This window comes from Idiotropiscis lumnitzeri, chromosome 8, assembly GCF_059441095.1.
Source record: "Idiotropiscis lumnitzeri isolate Australia: NSW breed Sydney's pygmy pipehorse chromosome 8, RoL_Ilum_1.0, whole genome shotgun sequence".
Lineage (NCBI taxonomy): Eukaryota > Metazoa > Chordata > Actinopteri > Syngnathiformes > Syngnathidae > Idiotropiscis > Idiotropiscis lumnitzeri.
This window is the reverse complement of record NC_142398.1, coordinates 5,828,525-5,843,687: the sequence shown is the minus strand read 5'-3', so window position 1 is coordinate 5,843,687 and position 15,163 is coordinate 5,828,525. Positions and strand designations below refer to the sequence as shown.

The 15,163-nt window shown below is 44.5% G+C and overlaps 1 protein-coding gene across 3 annotated transcripts in view; it reads right to left on the bottom strand.

Moving 5' to 3' along the window:
* LOC148331838 (voltage-dependent T-type calcium channel subunit alpha-1H-like) overlaps positions 1-15,163 on the bottom strand; it is an 88,817-nt gene that overhangs the window by 4,733 nt on the left and 68,921 nt on the right. For all 3 annotated transcript variants that reach the window (XM_088302168.1, XM_088302167.1, XM_088302169.1), the window contains 6 exons: positions 11,317-11,450; positions 10,961-11,031; positions 6,740-6,818; positions 6,470-6,591; positions 2,770-3,033; positions 2,128-2,275 (listed from right to left, as the gene is read on the bottom strand). In XM_088302168.1, coding sequence (XP_088158294.1) covers positions 2,128-2,275; positions 2,770-3,033; positions 6,470-6,591; positions 6,740-6,818; positions 10,961-11,031; positions 11,317-11,450 — 818 coding nt within the window. The remainder of the gene's footprint in view (positions 1-2,127; positions 2,276-2,769; positions 3,034-6,469; positions 6,592-6,739; positions 6,819-10,960; positions 11,032-11,316; positions 11,451-15,163) is intronic.

Sequence of the window (15,163 nt, the reverse complement as noted above, 5' to 3'; positions counted from 1 at the left end):
ATATTAATCATAGTTATTCAACATTAATTACAGAGAAATAATAAACTATAATACAATACAATACAACGCATTTTACAACAGCGGGAGCAGTAAAAAAAGCGCTTTCCATATCGTGAAATATGAATTAGCGGGAAATTAGAACACAAATTGAAACACATAACCACTGAAGGATTGTGTTACGATAACTGGCATTATTTTAAACATTTATGGGACAGAATGTCAATTATTAAATTTAGCAGGTTAATATTTACTGAATATGCTAAACATTGATTAGACAAGAAGCATTTATCAAATGAAACTAGAAGTACCGTGCACAGTTATGACTGGAATTGTAGTGACAATGTTTACTGATTTATTATATTATTCTCATATGCAAAATTCATATGACTTAGTTTAAATGAGTGAACTCGATTGAAATTTTCAGTCGTAGACCTCAAACTTGCACATATAGTATTTTCATGACCTACGCTCACATTCACAACAAACATATTCAATCTGCACATGACAAACCGATTACAAACCAGACAGCACTTTATGGACAAATACGATAAAGCACATTCTCCACATAAGCCGTAGAAGATGCAAACCTACCAAATTAGGCACTCGAGGGGTCACAAGTCACAACATTGCTAGCAAAAGCACACACACACACACACACACACTTGCACACAGACAAGATTACAGGAGACTGCCTGCCGGAGAAGGCCAGCCATGGAATGCCAGTCCTGGCGACCAGACGGTAATCAACCTTCCAGGCGATAACCAACCTGGAGAGGACCTTCCCTTGGACGTGGACTCGTGCCGTGGGAGGCAGCGAGGACGACCGATTTCAACCTACATTACCCTTTGCATAGAAATCTGGCTAGAGAAATCCTATCAAATGTGAGGGTGGGCTGAGATAGAGCGCGATTTTTCAACTGTACTTGCTTGAGTACAGTTCCTCGTGAGGTTGAGAAAAAGCCTCCCAAATATCTCTTTGTACTATTTCCTGAACTGCATAGAATTTAAGAAACTATCGGAACAAATCTTGGGTCAGTTGTTGAGTCTTTATTTTGACATCTTCTTTCTTGAATATAAAAAAGGAACACGCATTGAGTACCACCTTAAGTAGTACATTTAGTTAATTAAGGGATTATTACCGAGTAATTTGCATCTATTTGGTGACTAATTCCAACAACACATGTACAATCGATACCACAGAACAGCAGAAAAACCACAGTCTCATTTTGAACCAAAAGCCAAAGAATACAAACATGTCCTCAAACAACTTTTAACAGTGGACAGAGAGGGGGCTTGCCTAACATTTAATGGGAGGTCCTTCTATAGGGAAGGACCGGAAACAGAAAAGGCGCGAACCCTCCTGAGGCTCCGCATAGTCCTCCGCACATCCAGCAGCATTTGCTCCGCGGACCTGAGAAGGTGGGTGTCAGGCCTGCGGTCTCTGCACCCTGAGTCTCGCTCTTCTTATGTGATGTGCGTGTGTGTGTTTACAGGTGTGCTGAAGATGTGCAGCAGCTCCACATAATCAGCAGCTGTCTTCTTAAACCGACTGTGCACTCCCCTGCACCGCTAGAACGTTTGCGCTCGACCCTGAGTTAGTTCTGCTTGACGAACACTCTTAGCCTTTGACAAGTCTGTCCAAAATCTCTTTCTTCGCCAGCTCCAGCCCCTGCCCTCCTTGGCTTGCCACCCAGATTGGACTCAGTTCTAAGTGTTCCCTCTGAAATCTGACCAAGACTCATTCCATCCCACCAGAAACCTGCTACTTTTTGCAGTTTAAAGATTTAAAGGCTCTGTTTCTTTGGGTACTGCGGTTACCTCCCCTTTGCCAAAAACATGCACGGCAGGTTGACCCTAAATTGGCCATAGGTATGATCATGAGTGTGAATGTTTGATTGAGTTTGTGTGCCCTGCGACTGTCTGGCAACCAGTTCAGGGTGTAGCTCCAGCACGCCTGCGACCCTCGTGAGAAGCGGCTGGCAAAATGGATGGATGGATGGATGGAATGGATTTCTACTAATAATTGCAACTGTTTTGACGTTAATTACTGCATCACAGAAAATAACTAAAACTCAAATAAAGCCAAAAAGGGACACCCAAAAAAAAAGCAAAACATGAACGTCTCACCGGAATAGCTGTAGGCCGAGTAGGCGTCAACGCCAGCCGACGGGTACGGCGTGCATCTGAAAGGCTGCTGGCTGTCGCTGGGCAGTGACAGCATGCGGCCGATGCTCAGCAGGTTTCCACGGCAACGCTCCTCGTCCTCCACCTGCACCTGCCCGGTTCGCATCAAATGCAAATGAGCATCACGGCACTCAGCGGCTTCACCACGGCATTCACCCACAACCCCTTTGACACGATCCAACCGTTCTTAACGACACTGTCAGTAGAGTTGAGATAGCAAAGTAGTCGGGCCTGAAAGACTGTTTTCAGCCAAATACGGCCCTCCATTTTGCCTCAGTTGCTTCGTTAAATGATTCATTAACAATAATAAATTCAGAGGGCTACTTATTATTCCTGTTTCAATATTTTCTGCATCCCATTTAGGCAGTAAAGCAGTGCCCGAGTGCCTTGTGCCTCCGTTTTGCCTCTCAACATTACATTTTACTTCCTGCTTTAATCTTAACCGCATCCTGTTTATGTAGTAACCTAGTCAGGTCTGACGACTTGCCCCCGTCTCTTGATTGCAGCCAAGCAGGGCGCAACCACTTGGCCTCAGTTGCTTAGAGACATGATAAATCAAGGTTGAATTTCTGACAAATAACAGACCTGTGAAGGTGCGTCACCGTTGGGGGCGGCGGGGTCTGCGGTGCTGTTCCTCCGAGCGGCCTCCTCGCGCTCCCGCCGCTCCTCCATCTCCTCCAGCTGTGCCTCCTTGTTGCTCTCCTCCAGGTGCTTCATGAGGACGGCCACTACCACGTTGACCAGCACGAACTGCGCCGTCAGCACAAAGGTGACAAAATAGACGGGCGAGATCAGCGGCAGGTAGCTGAGGCAGTGGCGGTCCTCCGGCCGGCAGTCGCGCAGCGTGTCCTTAAAACACAAATTGACAAATATGAATTCGGAAATATTATCCAACTATCCGTCCATCCATCATCCAAGCGGCTTCTCCTCACAAATTTTGAGGGCGTGCAGGAGACCATTCCAGCCATCTCCGGGCAGTAGACAGGTACACCCTGGACTGGTTGCCAGCTGGGCACACAAAGACAACCATCCACACTCACAATCACACCGAGGGGCAATTTAGAGCATTCAAGTCATGTCTTTGGAATGGAGGAGAAAATCACAGCAGCCGGAGAGAACTAATGCAGGCACGGGGAGAACGTACAAAATCCACACAGGAAGTTTAGAGTTTACATTTTCTCCCCGTGGCTACGTGGGTTTTCTCCAGGTACTCTTGACACGCATGGTAGGTTGATTGGATGCTCTGAATTGTCCCTCGGTATAATTGTGAGTGAGGATGGTTGTTTGTTTTTGTGTGCCTTGTGATTAGCTGGCAATCAGTTCAGGATGTACCCCGCCTGCAGCACGCCTGCAACCCTTGTAAGGAGAAGCACATCGAATAATGGATAGATGAATGTACAAAAATGATACAATAAATAACAAAACTAAAACAGATGTTTTTATTCACATGAAAAAAAACAAAAGAATTTTAAAAATAAAAAATGCAATGCAAAAAAAAAATTGAAAACGCAATATACATTAAACAATAACATTGGACAGTAAAAAACTGTTAACTCAATGTTAACTATCTTTGACGTCTTTAGCCGTCAATGGCAGTAAATGAGTTAAAATGCAAAAACGAGGCAAAAAAGAAAACAAGATCAAAAGTTGAAAAGGTAAATTTTATACGACAAAAATGTATAAATAATAATAATAAAGGCGTAAACAATGTACAGTTTTCAAAATATTTTTTCATTAAGATAACTGTTAAAAAGAAATTAAATTCTAAAGAGGAAGAAGTACAAAAGGAAAAAGTAAAATAAATATTTTAAAAGCAAAATACATGTTTTAAAATAACAAATGTGGAAAGGAAGAGAATTAAAAGAAAATACAAGTAAAAACAGATGTTGAAAAAAAAGTAACCGAATTGTCAAGTCTAAAAATAATGAAAAAAATTACAAATATATTCTTACACATATATTAAACACAAATTCCGAAAACCTTTTGCCAATTAAAACCTAAATTGAGGTCTTCAACTCCAAACTAAATTTTTTGTCTGTTTAATGCACCACATTGTGTTTCTAAGATCCTCCAACGGAGGGCGCAAAAGACCTCGACGCTGCAGAAGCTCTTCAATGTTACCAGATTTTATTTTGTCACCCGCCTGTCTCATAAACTACACTTAGCTTCGCATGAACTCACAATCTTTTGTCTTCATTAAAAACCAGGCGGGTTAGACAAAGACCTTCACAATTCCCATCCCGGTGTCCCCGAGGACGGGCAAAAAAAAGACCATGCCATAGCCGCTGACTGCTCCAGCAACTTCGGTTTACAATCACAACTCAATGTGGTGCTCGCAGGCACCAGGTAGTCCTCAAGGACCTCATGAGTAACCCAAGAACCTATTCTAAAAATAACTCACCAGTGATCACCGGTGTCTTCACACAGATCCATCCATTATGTAAGCCGCTTCTCCTCATGAAGGTCGCGGGGGTGCCGCAGCCTATCCAAGCTATCTTCGGCCAATAGGCCAGGTACACCCTAACCTGGTTGCCAGCCAATCGCAGGGCACACAAAGACAAACAAGCATCCGCCCTCACACTCATACCTAAGGACAATTTAGAGTGTCCAAACAACCTGCCATGCATTTTTTTTTCTTTGGAATGTGGGAGGAAATCGTAGTACCCGGAGAAAACCCCTGCGGGCACGGGGAGAACAGGCAAACTCCACATAGGAAGGCCGGAGCCTGAAACGAACTTTGCACCTCTGAACTGCGGTGCCATTGTGCTAACCAGTCGGTCACCGTGCCGCCTCTTCCCACAGATTAAAGACATTATTAAAAAGAACATCATTAGAGGTCATTTCAGCAAATGTCTCATTTCAGAAGTGCGTATGAAACTGGTAGAAAGCCCCTTAACATGCATGCAACGAGTAGCTCTCACTTCCAAAAAGGTTGGTTACCCCTGATAGAAAAAGTCAAAATGTTTAAAAATAAGTTAAAAAAAATTATTTATTATATTTTTTTAAGAAAATAAAGTTAAAGAAAATCAAATAAATGTAAAATAAAAACCTAATACAATTTTTTGTTGTGTATGTATATCAAAAAGGCTGTGATAAAAAAAAAAGTAATAAAAAGCATAAAACATGCTGGAAAATGTTTTACAAGTGAAAAAATACATGTACAAAAAGTAAAATAAATTTTAATAAACTAAGGGAAAAATGTTTAAAAGAATTTAAAAAGTAAAAAAGAAAAGCTAAAATGTAGTTCTCTGGAAACTAAAATAAATGATGCAACAAATTGTTTAAAATCATTCAAAAGTAAGAGAGTGAAAAAAAATGTAACAGAAAGAATAACATATAGAGAAAATGTTAAATAAATATGTAACTAAAAGACATTTTGAAAAAAAATGCTAAAAAATTACCTAAATGTTAGAAGTTCAAATTGTCATGATCCGTGTCGGTCATGTCAGTGTTTTGGTTATTTCCTTCACCTTCCTGCCATGTGCTCCTTTTGTTTACTTGGTCAGCTGAGTGGGGCGTTCCCTTCAGCACTCGTTCCCCACCAGGCACGCACCTGTTCCCCGTTAGCCTCACACACCTGATGCCCATCTGCTTCCCGGATTACTGGACTATTTAAACACCTCACTCCGACAACCCATTGTCGGTGCATTGCCCTTCATTCCCGACATCGCTGCTCCCGCTACGCCCTTTGGACTGTCACTATCGCTCCCTGATCCCGTTCATGCTCCTGTTCTCCCCCTCGCCATTGTTCCTTAGTTTCTGTCACAGTTCTTTGTTCATCGTTGTTTTGACCAGTTTAGTCACGTTTAGTTTTCTTTTGTTATTTTGCACCCAGCCACGTTGTTTTGTCCTTATTTGAGCCACTCAATAAATTCCCTTTACGTTACACCATTCCATGCTTCCTCGCCTTTTGGGTCCACCCCCTTCCCGCCTACCGGCGAACCCCGACACAAATTATGAGAAAAACATGAAAAATTAGTAAGAAAGTAAGGAATATTGTTACAATTTTTAAAACCATTTTCAAATGTTCACAAAGGAAAATATAAACATAAAAAAAAGAATATATAAAAAAAAAAGCACAAGTTTGCCTTTTGCCAATTTTCACCATTGTGCTTCCAATCTCCGCCAAAGGGGGGCACAAAAGACCTGAGGCCTGCGAGACAACTGTCTCGACTCCCTCTATTGTCCCCTCGCTTTTATTGTGTCTTCCACTCTCGTAAAACACGCTGAGCACACCGCCATCTTCCATCTTGCTTGAAGCCCAAATGTTGAGCACACCAATTACCTTCATGATCCCGTTCCAGTTGTCGCCGGTGGACACTCGGAAGAGCGTCAGGAAGGCCATGCCGAAGTTGTCGAAGGTGGCGTGACGGCTGAGGCCCTCGCACGGGTTCTCCTCGGAACACTCTGGAAAGCAAGTGCGAAAAAGGCCTTAGAACAAGGGTGGGGGGCGATACGGCGGACGTGGGGGGGGGGGACTAAAATTGACATCATTAATGCATGGAATGGAACAAACACGCATAAGCGTACTGTACGCATGCACACGCGCACTAACCCAGTTTTCCAAAGAGCTCAACTCCCAGAGCTGCATAGATGAAGAACAGCAACATGAAGAGCAGACCCAGATTCCCCACCTAGACAGACATACAGTACATACACACACACACACACACACCCCCACGCACATACACACATATATAAACACACACACACACACTCACGCACATATATATATATATATATATATATATATATATATATATATATATATATATATACACACACACACACACATATATATATATATATATATATATATATATATATATATATATATATAGTATATGTATACAGCGCCATACACACACATATAAAGGGAAAGTATACAGAGAGAGAGAGAGAGAGGCGTACATAAAGCACACAGAGTGCGCAAGCGCGCTAAACTAACTTGAAATCCCAAAAGATAAACGCAGCTGTTAACTGGAAAACAAAAGGGAGGTGCACAGGGGACCCCGACGGATCCGTGCTGAGCATCAGGTCACGTGCGTTTGTCTGTTTATGGAATATTTAAAAGATCACATTCATCAAGATTGGGGCTTGGGTTAAAAAAAATGGATTTATCAATTTTAATCGTTTTTTTCCTTTTCACAACCGGGTATCGATTCATGAAACCATATATCGATACTTGTGTCTTTTCCCCCATAAATTTTGAAGATTGCATAAAAAATGAAAATAAGATAGTTTAGGGAAAATGTCACATAAAACAAGAAAATGAAGAATTAAGTGAATATTGTATAAAAATAACACACAACAAAATACATCTACCCCTCTGTGAGCGGTCACCTTAGCGTGGTGGAGGGGTTTGCGTGTCCCAATGATCCTGGGAGCTAAGTTGTCGGGGGCTTTTTGCCCCTGGTAGGGTCACCCATGGCAAACAGGTCCTAGGTGAGGGTCCAGACAAAGCACGGCTCACCAAACCCCTTATGAAGCACAACATTATTGGACCACGTTTTCCCTTGCCTGGACGCAGGTCACCGGGGCCCCCCGCTGGAGCCAGGCCTGTCGGTGGGACTCGTTGGCGAGTGCCTGGTGGCAGCACCCATGGGGCTTGGCCGGGCACGGCCCGAAAAGGCAACGTGGGTCCTCCTTCCTATGAGCTCACCACTTGTGGGAGGGGCCAAAGTGGTTGGGTGCCGTGTGAGCCGGTCAGCAGCAAGAGGCAGAGACCTTGGCGCTCTGATCCCCGGCTGCAGAAACTAGCTCTTGGGACATGGAATGTCACCTCTCTGGCAGGGAAGGGGTCTGAGCTGGTGTGCAAAGCAGAGAAGTTCCGACTAGATGTAGTCGGGCTCACCCCCACACACAGCCTGGGCTCTGGTACCAGTCCACTTGAAAGGTGTTGAACACTCTTCCACTCCGGAGTTGCCCAAGGTGAGAGACGCTGAGCAGGTGTGGGTATACTTAATGCCCTCCGGCTTGGCGCCTGTACATTGGGGTTATCCCCGGTGGACGAGAGGGTAGCCTCCTTCCGCCTTATGGTGACTGTTGTTTGTGCTTATGCACCAAACAGCAGCTCAGAGTACCAACCCTTTTTGGAGTCTTTGCAGGGTGTGCTGCAAAGCGCTCCCCTTGAGACTCCCTTGTTCTGCTGGGGACCTTTAATACTCACGTGGGTAATGAAAGTGAGACCTGGAAGGGTGTGATTGGGAGGAACAGCCCCACCCAATCTGAACCTAAGTGGTGTTCTGTTACTGGACTACTGTGCTCATCATGGATTGTCCATAACGAACACCATGTTCAAACATAAGGGTAGTTCGGTCCATGTACCACCGATGTCAGAGTTTTGTCCGCATTAAGTCGGATTTGTTTCCAGTAAAGGCTGGACTCCGCCAAGGCCTTTGTCACTGATCCTGTTCATTTCTAGTTGCAGCCAAGGCAATGAGGGGTTTGGTGGCCTCAGTATTGCCTCTCTGCTTTTTGCAGATGATGTGGTGCCATTGGCGTCTTCAAGCCGTGATCTCCAATTCTCACTAGAGCGTTTTGCAACCGAGTGTGAAGCGGTTGGGATGAAGATCAGCACCTCCAAATCTGAGACCATGGTTCTCAGTAGGAAAAGGGTGGAGTGCCCTCTCCAGGTCGGGGAAGAGACCCTGCCCCAAGTGGAGGAGTTTAAGTATCTTGGGGTTTTGTTCACAAATGAGGGGAGGCGCGATTGACAGGCGGATCGGTGCAGCGTCCGCTGTGATGTGGACGCTGTATCGATCTGTCGTGGTGAAGAGGGAGCTAATCCAAAAGGCGACGCTCTCAATTTACTGGTCGATCTACGTTCCAACCCTCACCTATGGTCACGAGCTATGGGTTGTGACTAAAAGAACAAGATCTAAAATACAAGCGGCCGAAATGAGTTTCCTCCGCGGGTGTCCGGGCTCTCCCTTAGAGATAGGGTGAGAAACTCGGTCATCCAGGAGGGACTCAGAGTCGGGCCGCTGCTACTTCACTTTGAGAGGAGCCAGCTGAGTTGGCTCGGGCATCTGATTAGGATGTCTCCTGGACGCCTCCCTGTTGAGGTGTTCTGGGCATGTCCCACCGGCAGGAGGCCACGAGGACGACCCAGGACACGCGGGAGAGACTATGTCTCCCGGCTGGCCTGGGAATGCCTGGGGATCCCTCCGGAAGAGCTAGAATATGTGGCAGAGGAGAGGGAAGTCTGGGCTTCCCTGCTGAAGCTGCTGCCTCCACACCTGACCCCGGATAAGCGGTGGATAATGGATGGGAATTCTAGGACGGCACGGTGGCCGATTGGTTAGCACGATGGCCTCACAGTGAGAAACAGTATTGGTCGTGGGTTCAATCCCGGCACCGGCCATCTTGTGTGGAGTTTGCATGTATACCGTACTGACAAGTCAAGAGCCTCCAGTACAACATTACAACATTTCTGTCTTATACTGCCCCCAGGTGGCCAAGGCCACAATGAAAAAGCATTATTCCAGGAATGCATTGTGTCTGAAACTTATAAAAGTTCAAATATAAAATACAGGATAAAGTAAATATAAAACAAAGTAGAACATGCTAAGAGGGAACAATAAGAAAAAAGAAATTGCAAAAGTCAAATGTAAAAATTTAGAATATGTTAAAATGTTAATGTTAAATGTTATGTTAATAATAAAAACTATGCCAAACAAGCTAAAAATATCATAAAAACATTAACAATTTGTTTGTTGTGTTTTTATTATTTTTGTAAAAAGCCTAATATTTGAATTCTTTTATGATATATTAAAGACAACTTTTAAAATTAAAATAATGTTTCACCCCAAACTGAATGCTGTTTTGTGAGCCTTTTTTGCATAATTCCTCCCCATCTGGACTTACCAAACGCTGCTACCGTGTTCTTTTCACCTTTTTCCCTTAGAAGCATTCCTGCTAGCTTAAAGTGTTCGTTTCTCATGAAAGAAAATTTGAATTCGGGCCTTGGACAAATCATCCAAATGTTGTTAATTGCCCCACGCAAACATCATCAACGTGACACTTTGATGTGGTTCCCGGCACTCATAAACGTGTCCTTCCTTTATATTTGATGACAACTACGCAGCCACGGAAGCCATTATGCAAAGGTAAAATGACTTCATTTGACATACATCAGCGTGCACTTCTGATTAAGCGTGAAAGAAAACGGCAAAAGAAAAAAAAAAGAAAAAACAAGCAAGCGCTCAATGATGACTCATTGAGTCACGGTTGATCATTATTTCATGATGCATCCATCATGAAATAAGGACGCCAAGAAAAAGGACTTTATTCAACATGTTTGGGCCCTTCAATGACGCTCAGAATGACTAAGTGGAAGGTGTTTGAAAAAAAAAGTTCTTTTTATTTTTTAGTCCCTAATCATGGTGACACAAATGTGTTTTGTTTTTTATTTCTTCCCTTTTTATGCCTATTATTGAGTGAGTCAAAGAAAATGTGTGTTTTCAATTAGGATGTTTCAGATTGCTGGCCAGCGTTAAGATTTAATTTACTATTTTATATTTTATCTTTGCGTTGAGTCAAAATAAAACATTTGCTTTTACTTTGGACAACAACGATCAACATTTTTGCTTATTTTCTGACAAACCAAACTCAAATCATAACATTTAGAATTAAGTCATTATTTGTTTAAAATCCAATTGATCATTCAATATAATGAACAGATTAAAAAATTATCGCAATCATTGGTAGTTGCAGCCCTATTCGGAATATAACAAAGATCTACTCGGCAGAAATTTCCAGCAGTTGTCGTTACCTGAGGCAGCGCTTGCATGACCGTGTCCAGCAGAGCACGCATTCCCGTGGCCATCTTCAACAGCTTCAGAACTGTAACATGTAATGCACCGCACATCGGTAAGGGTATGCCAAGGTCCTGATTTACTTTTTTGAAGACAACTTGTCAAAGGTTTGATACATCACGTTGCACGAGCTGAATTTCAATTTAATTTCCGTATACTCTGACAATGTGCAAAATTAGCGGCGTGTCAATTTTGCGCATTTGGTAGCCACAATCTCGGTCGAACCCAGTCAGGAGTGCAAACTGAGTGAATCAGGCCACCAAGTGTTGTTGTTTTGGTTGTTACTGTTTTTGGTGTGTGTCGCCTAGCGTACCGCGCGTGATCCTCAACACCCTCATGATGCGTATGATGGTGGGATTGATGGGTAGCGAGGCATTCAGGTCGATTTCTTCCAGCGTGATTCCCATAATGGACAGCAGCACGATGGCCAGGTCCAACTGGTTCCATCTGGACGACAAGCGCACAGTCAGCACAGCATCTTGTAACACTTGGATATTTCTTTAGATTTACTTTTTGTTTCATTTTGAATTTAAATTTGTTTTTATTTGTTTTTACAGTGGGTTTAATCAAAATTCTTAATTTTTATATATTTTTTAAATGCTCCATTTTAGTTTGGTTTCATGTTAGATTTAATTTTTTTTTTAATATTTTAAAATAAATATATAATTTGTCGAGTGTAACATGCGGACCAAGAAAGGCAGTTTTCTTTTAGACCCCCGGTGCTCGACAATGAACGTAGACTAAAATTTATGCTAGCTGAAAAAAAAATTTCAATTTATGTATCAGATAACGTGCGTCAAACCCTCTGCATCACTGTAGAAATAAATTTTTTGAATATAATACTGTTATTATCGTCTGTAATATATTTTTAAAACCACCCTAAAAGATATATACTTTGAGGGGGTTGTCACATGCGGACGCACGATCACAGGTGGAAGGCGGTCTCCAACTTCACAACATCCAGCAAGTGAAGATCCCATTGCATTTCCTTTTAAACGTGTACGTCAATCTGTCCGAAATCAAGCGAGTAAATTCATGTTTCCACCTTGTAGAGCACGTGTCTCTCCTACCCTGAATTGAAAGGGAATAAGAGAAGCCATTTCCTTTGACCATGAAGCCAGTTGCCTGTGTTTGCGCCCACAACGGCGCAAACACCCATTTCTACTTGCACCTGTGTATGGAAATACCAGGAGTCAAAGAAATAAAACGTCATTTTGATCATATCATATCTTCTCGAGTATCTAAAGTGTATTATGGATTATTTTCTTGAAAAAGTACTCATTTTTTAATATTTTTATCCCAAGAACAATCACATCATTTAAAAAACATCTTTGACAGTATTACAACTTTTTTTTATAAAAAACTGCTATGTTGATCTTTCCTTCATTTCTCCTTCTAAACGTAAAAAATATTGTTGTAACATATTGTTGTGACTTTTTTTGTTTCCTGAATTATACAAATCAATTCTCATAACATTATAATTATTTTCTAAATGTTCCACTTTCATTTGCAGAAAATGTTCGTTTAAAGATGACAAAAATATCAGAAAACACAATCAGATAATTATTGTAATAAAATAAACTTTTTTCAGACACCATTCAACTTTAATCTAAACTTTTTTTCACTCAAACACTTTTTCAACTGAATTTTTTTCCCTCCACACAAAAAAATACAACAAACTGCTATTCTGATAGCGTTCTTTCCCTTGCCATGGTAAAATTAAAACTTGATTCCGATAATATTTTGAATTTATTTAAAATAAATGACTTGTTTCATTTAAAGAATGTAAATCTTGTAAAATTCCAACTTCTTTTCCAGTGTTAAATTCTAATAAATGAAATCATCATTGCGACTGTTTTTTTTTTTTTTTTCAATTTTCATTTCTCAATATTAGAGGATCCCTAAAAAGGCCAATTCATCATTTTACGATTTTTGAGCCCCCCCAAAAAATTATCTCTCTCGCTCTGACTTTCTAAAAAAATAACTTTTTGTTCAATCAATTCTAAAAAAAAATGGTGACTTTATTTGATAATAATAGTCTCTTATATTTCTCAGAAATTATACTTGACTTTCTTTAATATTTATTAATATTATATAACTTTTTTGTTGTACATATTTTTTCTCGTTCCAGTTTTAATACTGCTTTTCATAGATGAAGTGTCAACATCAGACTTAAAAAAAAGAAGCTTCTTGTGGTGGTTAGGGTTTGGGGGGCCTGGCGAAGTTATTATTGTTTTCAGGTCTCCGGCAGTTTCCAGCCAGGCACGCCTCCGGCTCGAGAGGGCGTCGGCTCCTGCACACCTGCCGCTCATCAGCAGCAATCACCACCGGGATAAGACCCAGCCTCGCCAGGAGCCAGACACCGGATTATCCCGTGACCTTACGTGGTATTGGCTCATGTCTCTGCACGCTTCATGCTCGTCTGATCGTGTCGAAGCTCACGCCCGTCTGACTTTCGTGTCTGCTTGTTCCCCCTCCAGCCGTCCAGTGCCCGTCCGAACCCGAGCTCCCAGTGCCCACCTCCGCGTTCCTGACCAGCGTTCATCTCGCCTGCGCTCCCTCCGCTACGCCGCTTACCAGCCTCCCCCGCGCCGCTCCCGCTGCTTCGCCACCAGGCCGCCTCCCGCAACCAGCGCCCGCCGCCTCGCCGCCTGCCAGCCGATCCTCGCTTCCGCCACCTCGTCCGACCCGCCGCGCCGCTCCACTCCCAGCTTCCCAGTCCCGGTTCCCGATCGTGCTGCTCCCCTGCCTTCTTATTCAATAAACCCTGTTCACCTCACCCCGGTTGCTCTTGGGTCCTATTTTCCCGCCTCACGGTTCACCGAACCGCCACAGAATAATCCGGCCCCAACAATGGACCCAGCGACCCCGGATCCCCTCAAGGAGGCTCTCGCCCTCCAGGGAAAACAGCTAGGGTGCCATGAGAGGATGTTACAGGAGTTCATGGACTCCTTCCAGGCACTCCACCGCCAACTCACGCACCTCTCCAACCAGGTGGGCTCGCTCGCTTCCTCCTCCGACCCCCCTGGTGGCTCTTCTCCGGCTCCTCCTGCTCCCGCGACGTCACTCCCGGGCAGCAGGGAACCTCATGTCCCCACACCGGAGCCCTACTCCGGGGATTGAGGCTCTTGCAGCCAATTCCTACTTAGCACCTCGCTGGTTTTCGACTTACAACCCCTCAGTTATTCCTCCGACCGGGCTAAGATCGCCTACCTGGTCAACCTGCTCCGCGGCCGCGCCGCAAAATGGGCTACGGCATTGTGGGAGGCTTCGTCACCGGCAATGTCGTCCTACCCCAAATTTTGCCAAGAGCTGCGACGCGTGTTCGATCACCCCGTCAAAGGACGCGAAGCGTCCCGGAAGCTGCTCGCTCTCCGGCAAGGCTTCCGTTCGGCAGCCGAGTTCTCGATTGATTTTCGCATCCTAGCTCACGAGAGCGGGTGGAACGAGCCCGCTCTCCGCGAGGTCTTCCTTAACGGGTTGACCGACTCCCTCAAGGACGAACTGGCCGTCCGCGACGAGACCTCAACACTCGAGGAATTAATCGTTTTAGCCATTCAGGTCGATAACCGCCTACGGGACCGGCAGGCCGACCGGTCGCGGCGATCGACCAGGCCAGTCGCACGTCCTGCCAATACCCCTCGCCGAGGCCAGCCCTCCCGGTCCGGCCCAGCTCCCCGCCGGCCCGGAGGAACCCATGCAGTTGGGAAGGACCCTTCTGGACGCCCAGGAGCGTCAGCGACGCCTGGCCCAGCAACTGTGCCTCTCCTGCGGCAACTCCGGACACTTCCTAGCCACCTGCCCCGCCAAGCCAAAAGATCAGGCTCGTCGTTGACTGAGAGCCCAACGACGAGCCTTCTTGCGTCGGCTACGGGCTCTTCTCCTCGGATGTCGGTCTCCGCACGAATTCTGTTGCAACACCAGTCACTCCCTGTCACGGCACTGGTCGACTCGGGAGCCGATGGGAGTTTCCTGGACCTAGGCCTGGCGCGTCAATTAGGAGTCTCCGTGGAACCTCTCGCTTCCCCCCGACGAGTGGTGGCGCTGGAGGACCACCTTATCGCCCAGGTTTCCCGGCAGACCACCCCCCTGACCCTCATTGTTTCGGGCAACCACCGGGAGTCCATCCAGCTGTTCATTATTAACTCACCCCAGGTTCC